Raw genomic sequence first — 12,491 nt, forward strand, 5'->3', positions numbered from 1 at the left:
CTGAGCTACAGGAACTCCACAGTTTGGGGCATGATATGTCATGCGACTGCCAGAAAGATAGAAGGCAAATTGGGTTTGCAAAAGAAGTCCTTGATCTTCTTTCGCCTAGCAAATTCTTATGTTGGTAGAATTTCCTAAGGGTGGGTTTAAGATGCATTTTTGGGTCAGGGTGTAGGAAGTTTTACCATTCAAAAAATAAAGATAGAAGAAGGTAACAATGATCTGAATATCTTAAGGATTCACCTGGGTGATGGGGGAGAGATACATGGACCATATTTCCTTTTTTTATACTTGGTTTATGTCCTACAGTTCTGTGTAATGCTAATTCTTTATTTTTTACTTGTAATTAAGATGAGAAATTAAGTTTATTCCTTATTTTTATTCTATAGAATGGAGAAGATGAAGTTTTAGATCTTGGCATTCCTATCTCTAATCTTGATGGAATGCGTGTTGTTCTGGATGTTGCAGAGCATAGTGCAGGAAAAGGTAAGCAAGATGTAGTTCATTTTATAGCTGGAGGTGATGATTTTTTCAGTGAGTACAAGTGTAGAGTGAGGATTCGTGCCAACCTGCACCTACTAACAATCTCTGGAATTAGGGAATCCCTCCAGGGAAAGAGTGAACATTCCATTCCAATACCCAGGAATTTCCATGTGTAGCTGGGATGCAAGGAACTCTCCTAGGTTTGGTACTCTTAAGCATGATTATATGTGTCAGGCATCTTTCTGACCAACAATTTTTTTTGGATATAGTACATAGGTAGTTCAGGACATATGTGCTTGCGATCGCCAAGGAAGGTGGAAGGCGAACCAGAAGGCCCTTTGTCTTTTTTTGTTCAGCATTTCTTATGTTCTTAAGAACTATTGAGTTAGATTCTAAGACATTTTTAGCAGGAGCCTTGGGTGTGAGATTGTGTTACATGAAAATAAACTGGTCCATGCACTAAAATATTTGTTAAGTGGATGACACAGTCTGATAACTGAGTTTTAGCTCAAGCCCAGATAGATGAATTGAAAGTTTACTCTGTCAACTCTTTGAGTAGGACACTCTCTGTCTTGACTCATGAAATGAGTTTAGACAATTTCCACCCAATTAGCATCCTTCAGTATTTTCAGCACAGAATTAGGCCATTTGGCCCATCATACCTATGTTGGTTCTTTCTAACATTGGGACTATTTAGGCCCATTCCCCTGCCTTATCCCCCTATTATTTTATATTTTTCCTTTTCAGATGTTTGTCTCATTTCCCTTTAAACAAAAATAATTGCAAAAAATGCATCAGAATCCCCAATTTCTTTTGTGGAATTTTCATTCCTCTTAAAATTCATGCCAAATTTTGAATGTTTGTCATCCAAATTTCAATTTAAAAGCTGCTTAAGAGTCACTGTATTATTCATATGTTTATTTTAAGATCAGTCATTAGTAATGGTTCTTTAGAGTTGTAGAGCTATTGTAATAGAGTATCATCCATTACAATGTTTATTTACAGATAAACAGAAGAGTGGAGGAGTGAAACCAGGTCCATCCACTTTGGGCACAAGAAATCATGATGTAACGGTAATCATTTGAAACTTATTAAAGCTTATTTATGCAAAAGTAGCAAACACTGTTTTTGTCGTTATTGTGCTAGCAATTTGGTTTGACAAATAGTTTTCAATTCCAACATAATATGTCTTTTGATTTGTTCTTTTAAATTGGAATATTACAAACTAACGATTGGAACCTGTTTTAACTAATACTAGGAGAAAGAAGAAAGAAATTTAGGAAAACCATCTTCAGTTAAAGAAAAAGGAGATAATGGAAAATCTTCCAAAGATGAGAACAAGATTGCAAATAATTTCATTCAAGGAAACATTATATTTTGCTTTGGTCAAGCGGATTATTTAATACATGTGAAAACACATCACTATGCTTAAGAGTATCCAAAGCAAACTACTTAAGAGTTCCAATGAAATTTGTCTAGAATGGTATGCGGATTCTCTCCTGAAGATGTGCACACTGCTCACCTAATCCCAGAAAACTATAGGCATGGGTTGGCAAGAGCCAACAACTTTGTGAGTTTTCACGTGCATTTTCTTTCAAATATAATTTTTCAGAAAAGTTATCCAGTCCTCGACTGTAAAGTCCTTCAAGTGAAGAGCGCTCTATAAGTCAAGTTGTTGTTGGTCCACCACATTACTATAGTCCCAGATGAAAGTCGATTTACCAAAGATGGTTATACTGTGTATTTGTAGTCGAATGGTGAATAGTACAGATTGAACTTTAGGAATAATAGGCCAAAAGACTTCATACTGTGTTATGCATGTCTATGGTTCTATGATAAGAAGAGGTATAGGACTTGAATGAAGCATTATAGGCTATCTACTTGTCGAGCCAAACACCAGCGCGAGTCACTACCTTGAGAAGGATAGAAAAGTTGGGTCCAAAATAAAGGCATATAAATCAACTGTCAAGCTAAAAATTATGGAAGCAAGCTCAAACATATATTATATATGGCAGTTATTTTAAAATACATTTCTAATTATATAAATCAATTAAGAAATCATGCAAAATCAATTGTAATATCTCAATTCACATCATATCCTTAATAATATTCATTTCTAAATGAAAACTCAATCCTGCAATCTTGTAAATTTTAAATACATGATCAGGAAAACTATTTTGCAATGCTGAATGTAAAGGGCAGTTAAGGGAACATATTCAGTTTAACTTGCTTTTGCTGTCTAGCTATTGCTTCCTCATGATACAATACAAAATAATCCCTGAAGAAAAAAACCCAATAATAAATCGGTCACTTCAATCCACGACTGTTTGTGGGACATTGCTGTGTGCAATTGGCTGCCGCGTTTTGCCCACAAATATACAGTCAATTCACTTTACAGTATATTCTGTGAAGCGCTTTGGGACATCTAGAAGATGTGAAAAGCACTATATCAAATACAAGGATTATTGTGTTATAAAATACAACACAAAATTACATTTGTATAGATCCTTTCACGTCGGGAGGACGTCCTAAGGCGCTGGGACAGTAATACTCAAAGCACTGTTTGTAAATTAGGTCATAAGTGAGGACTCTGATGTAGTACTGCTACCAATGTTACAACTTGATTTTCAGTCCCAATGGTCACAAGCGCAATAGATAAAATATTTATTTATATGCGCTGTATATGGTTCCCAGCTAATTGAATTCCCAGTGAATAGCAGCATAATAATCAGCAAACCAATCTCTGTTTTAGAGTTCTTTGTCAATCATTAGATATTATTCTATTTTATTTATAATAGCATAAATAAAATATCCTTATTCCCAAAGTGTAATGATGATGGTGAATTGTATAAAAGGGAGTTGATTATAGAGAGGTAATTAGAACAAGAAGCTAGTAAAATTAAAATAATTTAAGTGTTAAACAATAAAGTTTGAGAAAAGATACAGTCTCTTTAGAGACTTTAATACAAAAAATGGAAAGATAGCAATACATTTGTGAAAACATCTACAACAGGTATCTACGAAGTACAGATAAATCATAAGAAAGCAAAAAAAAGTTTTTAATTCTAGGATGAATCATGGCAGTAAAACAATCTAAATTAGTGTACAGAATTATACAAACAAGATAGTAAAATTTACAAATAGCCAAGAACAATGCTTTTAATCAAAAAAGTAATGATTTCTTGGGTTAAATTTCATGCAACAAACTTTTCATAGAGGATTTTCCAGTTATAATTATTTGCTGAAAACAGAACAAACATCTGGTAACCTGATATCACATCCCCTTCAGGGATAATGTTGCAATTAATTTTTGACAGCCAGGTTACAAAATGAACATTGTTCAATGTAAGCCTGTTGGTTTTCAATTATTGTTTAATTATAAAATTATAATTTGTTAAAAATTTTCTCAAAGAGCCTACTAACATTCATGAAAAGTAAAATACTAAATGAAGGCACTTAGAGTATAGGCAATTGCTTCAATCATCTAGCTCTTCAAAAGTATCTTTGGTCTCAAACCTATCATCAAAGTATTAGTTATCATTTACATTACATGAACTTAAATCATTCTGCAATTAAATTTGCGCAATGCTGCATGATATAAAAACAAATATTTCAACTGAGTTTAAACTAAAACTTCAGTACCACCTAAAATGTGCACTCTGACAATGAGATGATCAGGGAGATTAGAATGAGTTACTGTTGTTTGTCAAACAATGTAAAAACTGATTTGTGAAAAAGTGTTAATCATATTTAAAAATTATGTGTGGTCCTTGGATCTGTCTTGTGATAATTTCTCAATCACCAGTGCAGTGACATAATGTTTAATAAAACATTGCAGGAATTATTCTAGAAAGTGCAACGGGCCCAACAAAATATCCTCAAACACAGTTAAAATTAATTACATAAAAATAATTTGTATGATACACATTGAAGTTCACCTTTTCTAGTGTCCCAATCCAGAGTTTTTTGTATTCTCTACAGTACTATGAACAGTTAGATACTGCAGAAAACATATGTGAACTGATAAATTAGTGCATTATGTATGCTTTGCAAGTCCTTTTCCAGTTTTAAAAATATTACTTTCAATACAATCAACAACACATTTAAAAATTGTTATGAATTATCCAGTCAACAAATGGACACACCCAATTTAAATACCTGAAGCGGATCTGTGGTGTGAAGAGTTCTTCTGATCATCAGAGCAGGGGGTTGGTGGAGTATAGTTAGCTACATCCAGTTTACTGATACTGGATGATGGTGTTAGTGAGGGAGGTAACAATGTACTGTTGGGGCTACTGATATCACCTTCTGCCACTAGAGTCAGATCAGATACATTCTCATCTTCACAAGGCTGTATTATTTCAGACTGCCTATCTCCAGAATGTCCTTCCCACCTCTGGTCATTCACATGTAGAATTGGAGAGACTGGTGCATGAAAGGGGACATCATGTAACTGCTGAATATCTGGTTTTACAAGATGGGATGGCACTGAAACAGGCCAATGCCGGCTGTCTTGTTGATGCATTGGCTTGCCTTTTAGATTGTTGGGATTTTCATTAAAATTCAGCGTAGACGGATTAGTTGGGCTGGAGTCTATAAACTCTAATTTATCAGACTGTTGTGCTGAGATGAAAGCTTTGTTCACAGAAGTATCTGTTTGGCTTTTGTCCTCACGTTTCTTGCCATTCACTTTATTTGCTACAGGTGTGGAGGAGCTAGGCTCAGGCATGGGAACCTTGAGGCGTAGAAAATCTGGTAGAACGAGGTCTTCTTTCTTCAAAAGTCCACGTTGATCATCGACCCGATTGCGTTGAGCTTTTGTCAAAAGATTAAATAACTCTGCCAAAATGAAAATATCAATCCGGAAATTAATACATCAGAGAAAAGCAAATGTAAGTTCTTAAGAAAAAATAAAACAACTCTCCTACCATAATAGTAAATCAACTCTTCGTTGGGTTTTGTTATCTGTCAAACATGGAAAAACTTCAATACGGGACTCTAACATGACTATAATTGCCTAAGAAGGCGAAATTCAGCCATCATTTGCATTTCCGAATAATATCCAGTGAAAAATATTGAACAGTGTGTAAATACCCATTGATAAGGATCAGGCTCAGCGGTCATGTACCAACAGTCGAACAGCAATCTAACACTAACTATGTGGATAGGGCATTTTGGGTGAGGTGCTTGAAGATGGTCAGTGCCAGTGGAACTGGACTTCAGCATGAGTCAGTACTTTCAGGATGTGGAAGGAGAAAATTGGAGCAATCCAAAAAAAAAACAGGATAGAAAGATAGTCAGGCCAAAAACAATAGGGGGAAAGAAAGGAGACAATTAAGTTGAATGGAAAGAGAAGGAAACATTACAGGTTTTAATAGGGCATAAGTCATAGTGTAGCAAGAGAGTTTTGTAATATGGTTATTTCACTTTAAACATCTTTCACACAACCCTACGTATTTCTCCCACTAATTTTCTCTTTTTCCTCAACAGTTAGGGGAATAGATAGCATCCTCTGTAGCCAAGAACGAGAGTCCTAAGGGTGTGTTGCCTACCTGGTGCCAGGGTAAGTGATATCTCGAGGCAGCTGGAGAGGAATTTGGAAAGGGAGGGGGCAGATCCAGTTGTGGTTCATGTTGGGACAAACGACATAGGTAAGAACAGGGAGGAGGTGCTGCAGAGGGAGTTTCAGGAGTTAGGAGCTAAGTTAAAAGATAGGACCTCAAGGGTAATAATCTCTGGATTATTACCTGAGCCACATGCAAATTGGAGTAGGGGAAGACAGATTAGGAAAGTTAACACATGGCTAAAGAATTGTTGTGGGAAAGAAGGGTTCCATTTCATGGGACACTGGCACCAGTACTGGGACAGGAAGGAGATGTACCGATGGGATGGGCTCCACATGAATCAGAATGGGACCAGTGTCCTAGGGAAAGGGTAAATAGGGCTGTGGCAAAGGCTTTAAACTAGTAAAATCGGGGGAGAGATCAGAAAGAAATGTCATAAACCCAAATATAAAGGAAACACGAGATGAGAGTATAGGTGAGACAAAACTAAGGAATAAGGAGAACATAAATGGTCAGAGAATTAAAAATAAAGTGAGAGGAACAACTAATAAAAATGATTTGAACTGTCTTTACAGCAATGTACACAGCATCCGAAACAAAAAAGAACTGGGGGCAATAATTCGTAGTGAAGAACCAGATATAGTAGGGATTACTGAAACATGGCTACGGAAAGTACAGGACTGGAAATTAAACATTGCAGTGTATAACATATTTAGAAAGGATAGAGACAGGAGAAAGAGCTGTAGAGTAGCTGTACTTATTAGGGACAACATCATGGCAGTAGAAACAAGGGACATAGCCATTAGTAAGATAGAAACAGAATTTGTGTGGATAGACATAAAAGATGAGAAGGGATCAATCACACAAATACGGGTACTCTACAGACCACCTAATAGTGGAAGGGAGGTAGAGGAAAAAATATGCAAGCAAATTAGGGAAATGAGTAACAGACATACTGTAATAATCATTGGGGATTTCAACCACCCCCAAATAAATTGGCTTGAAGAGGTAGGTAAAGGGGATAAGGGAATGGAATTCCTTCAATGTGTACAGGACTCCTGTAGCTCAGTGGTTAGAGCATTCGCTTTGTAAGCGAGAGACCTGAGTTCAATTCCAGGCAGTTCAGGGCGAAACCTTGGGCAAGTTTCCTTTCTCCACACAGAGCCTAATAATAATCCCTCCAAAAAACAAAAACAATAATAAATTGGTCATTTTCAATCTACGACTGTTTGTGGGACATTGCTGTGCGCAATTGGTTGCCGCATTCGCCCACAAATATACAGTCAATTCACTTTACAGTATATTCTGTGAAGCGCTTTGGGACCTCCTCCCGACGTGAAAAGTGCTGTATCAAATGCAAGGATTATTATTATTATTATTATTACCCAGAGGCCCAACAAGGGAGGAATCACTGCTGGATGTAGTAATGGGAAATGAACCCAAGCAGATAAGAGAAGTAAGAGTAGGGGAACATCTAGGCAATAGCGATTATAACTTAATAAGGTTTAAGATAAAGATTGAGTATGACAAAGACCAGGGTAATAGATTGGAAAAAAAGCTGATTTTGAGGGGATGAAAATGGAACTTGGGAAAGTAAACTGGAAAACAATATTGGCAAACAAAGAGATAGAGCAGCAGTGGGAAACATTTAATATGGTGATCGATAAGATTCCAGGAGAAATATATTCCGCTAAAAAACAAGATAAAGCTAAACAATAGTGAAACGCCGTGGATGAATAAAGACATAAGAGCAAAGTTGAGACTGAGGAAAGAGGCGTTCACTGAGTACATAAACAACAAGGGAGATCATGACAAAAAAGAATACGAAGAGGTTAGTCAAAACAACAATTAGGAAGGCAAAGAGGAACTATGAAACTAAATTATCAAGGAATATAAAAGACATAGTAAAATATTCTACAGACATAAATAACAAAAGAAAAATCAAAATAAGAATAAGGCCACTAAGGGATGGACAAGATAAGTTCACAGACAGCGACAGCAAAATGGCAGAGATATTGAACAATTACTTTGCCTCAGTTTTTAACAGGAAGATGGATCAGGTGGATATGACAGTAAAAAAAATCAAAAATTATATAAATACATTTAAGATAAAAAGGGGGCGATAACCAATAAACTAACCAAACTCAGAGAGGATAAAACCCCTGGTCCGGATGGATTGCATCCGCGTTCATTAAAGGGATAGCAGAGACACTATTACATATATATAATTCATCAGAAAAGGGAGTAGTGCCAGAGGACTGGGGGATAGCTAATGTTATACCTATATTTAAAAAGGGAGATAGAACAAGCCCAAGGAACTATATATCTGTCAGCTTAAAAGTGGTGGCAGGAAAGATAATGGAATCTTTACTGAAAAGGGTAATAGAAAACTTCTAGAAACCGAAAATATAATACAGCAACAAAATTACATTTGTAAAGTGCATTTCACGTCACGAGGACGTCCAAAGGCCCTGAAGAATAGTCTGCAACAAATAATAAAAACTGCAACAAATAATAAAGAAGTCAGTATGGATTTCAAAAAGGAAGGTCATGCTTGACCAATCTCATTGAATTCTTTGAAGAGGCAACAGAAAGAATACACAAGGGTAATGCAGTAGGTGTAATATATTTGGATTTCCAAAACACATTCGATAAGATACCACATAATAGACTAACGAATAAGGTCAGAGCATGTGGAGTCAGCCATTCTTATTTATTATTTATTTATTATTCTTCATTAGCTTTCAGCCACTCTGCCCCCAACCTCTGGGATTCCATCCCCCCAATCACTCCGCCTCACCCCTTCTTAGCCTCCTTCAAGTCCCGCCTCAAAACCCTCCTCTTCGAGCATGCCCTCGGTCACCCCCACTTCCCCTTCCCTCCCTTCCCCCTCCCTGACCCCAGCTCGGGTTTGAAAAGCTGATCATTTCTTTTTGAAATGCTGTATGACGTGAAAGGCGCTATACAAATGTAATCTTGTTGTTGTTGTCAGGCGAAAAGTAGCAGAATGGATAACAAGCTTGGCTACAAGATAGAAAACAGAGACTAGGGGTAAGGGGTAGCTAAGCTACTCAGACTGGCAGAGGGTGGGAAGTATTGTTCCACAAGGATCGGTATTAGGATCACTGTTCTTCACAATTTACATTAATGATTTAGACTCGGGGATTGAAAGTACAATTTAAAAAATTGCGGATGACACCAAATTGGGGGGAGTAGTTAATATTGAGGAGGACTGCAACAAATTACAAGACATTCATAAACTTGCTGAATGGGCATTTAATTGGCAAATGAATTTCAATATAGATAAGTGTGAGGTGGTACATTTTGGTAGGAGGACTAAGGAGGTCACATACTGCATGGAAAATAAGAATCTAAATGGGGTAGAGGTGAAAAAACATCTAGGGGTAGACACACAAATCACTAAAAGTAGCTATGCAGGTTACTAAGACCATAAAAAAAGCAAACCAAGCATTGGGATTCATTTCTAGAGGGATAGAAATAAAAAGCAGGGAAGTTATGCTAAACTTATATCGAACATTGGTTAGACACACGGAGTACTGTGTACAGTTCTGGTCCCCATATTATAGAAAAGATATAGAGACACTGCAGAAGGTGCAAAGGAGATTTACAAGGATGATACCAGAACTGCAAGGTTATACCTATCAGGAAAGGCTGAACAAGCTTGGACTCTTTTTTTCTTGAAAAGAGAAGGTATTATAGGATAGACATGGAGAAGATGTTTCCACTTGTGGGGAGACCAAAACCAGGGGCCATAGATATAAAATAGTCACCAATAAATCAATCAGGGAAGTCAGAAGAAACTTCTTTACCCAGAAAGTGGTGGGAATGTGAAACTCGTTACCACAAGGAGTAGTTTAGGCGAATAGCATAGATGCATTTAAGAGGAAGCTAGATAAGTACATGAGAGAGAAAGGAATAGAAGGTTCTGCTGATAGGCTTAGTTGAGGATGGGCAAGAGGAGGCTCATGTGGAGCATAAATGCCAACATAGACCAGTTGGGCCAAATGCCCTGTTTCTGTGCTGTATATTCTATGTAATTCTATGTCTGTATTGCTTCATGGCAGACTGGGTTAAAACACTTCCTTCCACTGAATTGGTACTATTCATTAAGTTACTGTGCTAGCCAGTTATTTTGTAGCTTAATATACCTTCTACTTCATTCAATTTCAGTTTGGGCTGTTTCTTCTTTTCTGTCCTTTCAATTAAATCTTCTTTCTTCAAACTTCTTCCATCTTTGGAAGATTTTCCATTATCTCCTTTTTCTTTAACTGAAGATGGTTTTCCTAAATTTCTTTCTTCTTTCTCCTAGTATTAGTTAAAACAGGTTCCAATCGTTAGTTTGTAATATTCCAATTTAAAAGAACAAATCAAAAGACATATTATGTTGGAATTGAAAACTATTTGTCAAACCAAATTGCTAGCACAATAACGACAAAAACAGTGTTTGCTACTTTTGCATAAATAAGCTTTAATAAGTTTCAAATGATTACCGTTACATCATGATTTCTTGTGCCCAAAGTGGATGGACCTGGTTTCACTCCTCCACTCTTCTGTTTATCTGTAAATAAACATTGTAATGGATGATACTCTATTACAATAGCTCTACAACTCTAAAGAACCATTACTAATGACTGATCTTAAAATAAACATATGAATAATACAGTGACTCTTAAGCAGCTTTTAAATTGAAATTTGGATGACAAACATTCAAAATTTGGCATGAATTTTAAGAGGAATGAAAATTCCACAAAAGAAATTGGGGATTCTGATGCATTTTTTGCAATTATTTTTGTTTAAAGGGAAATGAGACAAACATCTGAAAAGGAAAAATATAAAATAATAGGGGGATAAGGCAGGGGAATGGGCCTAAATAGTCCCAATGTTAGAAAGAACCAACATAGGTATGATGGGCCAAATGGCCTAATTCTGTGCTGAAAATACTGAAGGATGCTAATTGGGTGGAAATTGTCTAAACTCATTTCATGAGTCAAGACAGAGAGTGTCCTACTCAAAGAGTTGACAGAGTAAACTTTCAATTCATCTATCTGGGCTTGAGCTAAAACTCAGTTATCAGACTGTGTCATCCACTTAACAAATATTTTAGTGCATGGACCAGTTTATTTTCATGTAACACAATCTCACACCCAAGGCTCCTGCTAAAAATGTCTTAGAATCTAACTCAATAGTTCTTAAGAACATAAGAAATGCTGAACAAAAAAAGACAAAGGGCCTTCTGGTTCGCCTTCCACCTTCCTTGGCGATCGCAAGCACATATGTCCTGAACTACCTATGTACTATATCCAAAAAAATTGTTGGTCAGAAAGATGCCTGACACATATAATCATGCTTAAGAGTACCAAACCTAGGAGAGTTCCTTGCATCCCAGCTACACATGGAAATTCCTGGGTATTGGAATGGAATGTTCACTCTTTCCCTGGAGGGATTCCCTAATTCCAGAGATTGTTAGTAGGTGCAGGTTGGCACGAATCCTCACTCTACACTTGTACTCACTGAAAAAATCATCACCTCCAGCTATAAAATGAACTACATCTTGCTTACCTTTTCCTGCACTATGCTCTGCAACATCCAGAACAACACGCATTCCATCAAGATTAGAGATAGGAATGCCAAGATCTAAAACTTCATCTTCTCCATTCTATAGAATAAAAATAAGGAATAAACTTAATTTCTCATCTTAATTACAAGTAAAAAATAAAGAATTAGCATTACACAGAACTGTAGGACATAAACCAAGTATAAAAAAAGGAAATATGGTCCATGTATCTCTCCCCATCACCCAGGTGAATCCTTAAGATATTCAGATCATTGTTACCTTCTTCTATCTTTATTTTTTGAATGGTAAAACTTCCTACACCCTGACCCAAAAATGCATCTTAAACCCACCCTTAGGAAATTCTACCAACATAAGAATTTGCTAGGCGAAAGAAGATCAAGGACTTCTTTTGCAAACCCAATTTGCCTTCTATCTTTCTGGCAGTCGCATGACATATCATGCCCCAAACTGTGGAGTTCCTGTAGCTCAGTGGTTAGAGCACTCGCTTTGCAAGTGAGAGACTTGAATTCAATTCCAGGCAGGTCAGGGCGAAACCTTGGGCAAGTTTCCTTACTCCACACACCTAATAATAATCCCTCCAAAAAACAAAACAATAATAAATTGGTCATTTTCAATCCATGACTGTTTGTGGGACACTGCTGTGCGCAATTGGCTGCCACGTTCGCCCACAAATATACAGTCAATTCACTTTACAGTATATTCTGTGAAGCGCTTTGGGACGTCTAGAAGACGTGAAAAGCACTATATCAAATGCAAGGATTATTATTTTATTATTTTACAAGAACATAAGGCTACCTTATGCTACCTAACAATTGAAATAGCAGCATGCTACCTAACAATTGAAATGA

The 12,491-nt window shown here is 36.7% G+C and overlaps 1 protein-coding gene and 1 long non-coding RNA gene across 5 annotated transcripts in view; one reads left to right on the plus strand and one right to left on the minus strand.

Moving 5' to 3' along the window:
• The first annotated feature begins 395 nt into the window (after window positions 1-395).
• On the plus strand, window positions 396-1,807 carry LOC121850577. Its single transcript, XR_006085664.1, has 3 exons — window positions 396-486; window positions 1,489-1,556; window positions 1,742-1,807. It is a non-coding gene; the product is annotated as an uncharacterized LOC121850577 (long non-coding RNA).
• A 1,614-nt stretch (window positions 1,808-3,421) lies between these two features.
• The window catches only part of rgs12b (regulator of G protein signaling 12b), a 91,308-nt gene continuing 82,238 nt past the window's right edge, over window positions 3,422-12,491 (minus strand). For 3 of the 4 annotated variants that reach the window (XM_042342892.1, XM_042342898.1, XM_042342893.1), the window contains exons 14-17: window positions 11,628-11,724; window positions 10,559-10,626; window positions 10,217-10,373; window positions 3,422-5,322 (exon numbers count right to left, since the gene is read on the minus strand). In XM_042342892.1, coding sequence (XP_042198826.1) covers window positions 4,634-5,322; window positions 10,217-10,373; window positions 10,559-10,626; window positions 11,628-11,724 — 1,011 coding nt within the window. In that variant the 3' untranslated portion in view covers window positions 3,422-4,633. The remainder of the gene's footprint in view (window positions 5,323-10,216; window positions 10,374-10,558; window positions 10,627-11,627; window positions 11,725-12,491) is intronic. The other variant, XM_042342901.1, reaches the window with a different exon arrangement.

This window comes from Callorhinchus milii, unplaced genomic scaffold, assembly GCF_018977255.1.
Source record: "Callorhinchus milii isolate IMCB2004 unplaced genomic scaffold, IMCB_Cmil_1.0 Scaffold1, whole genome shotgun sequence".
NCBI classification, from domain to species: domain Eukaryota; kingdom Metazoa; phylum Chordata; class Chondrichthyes; order Chimaeriformes; family Callorhinchidae; genus Callorhinchus; species Callorhinchus milii.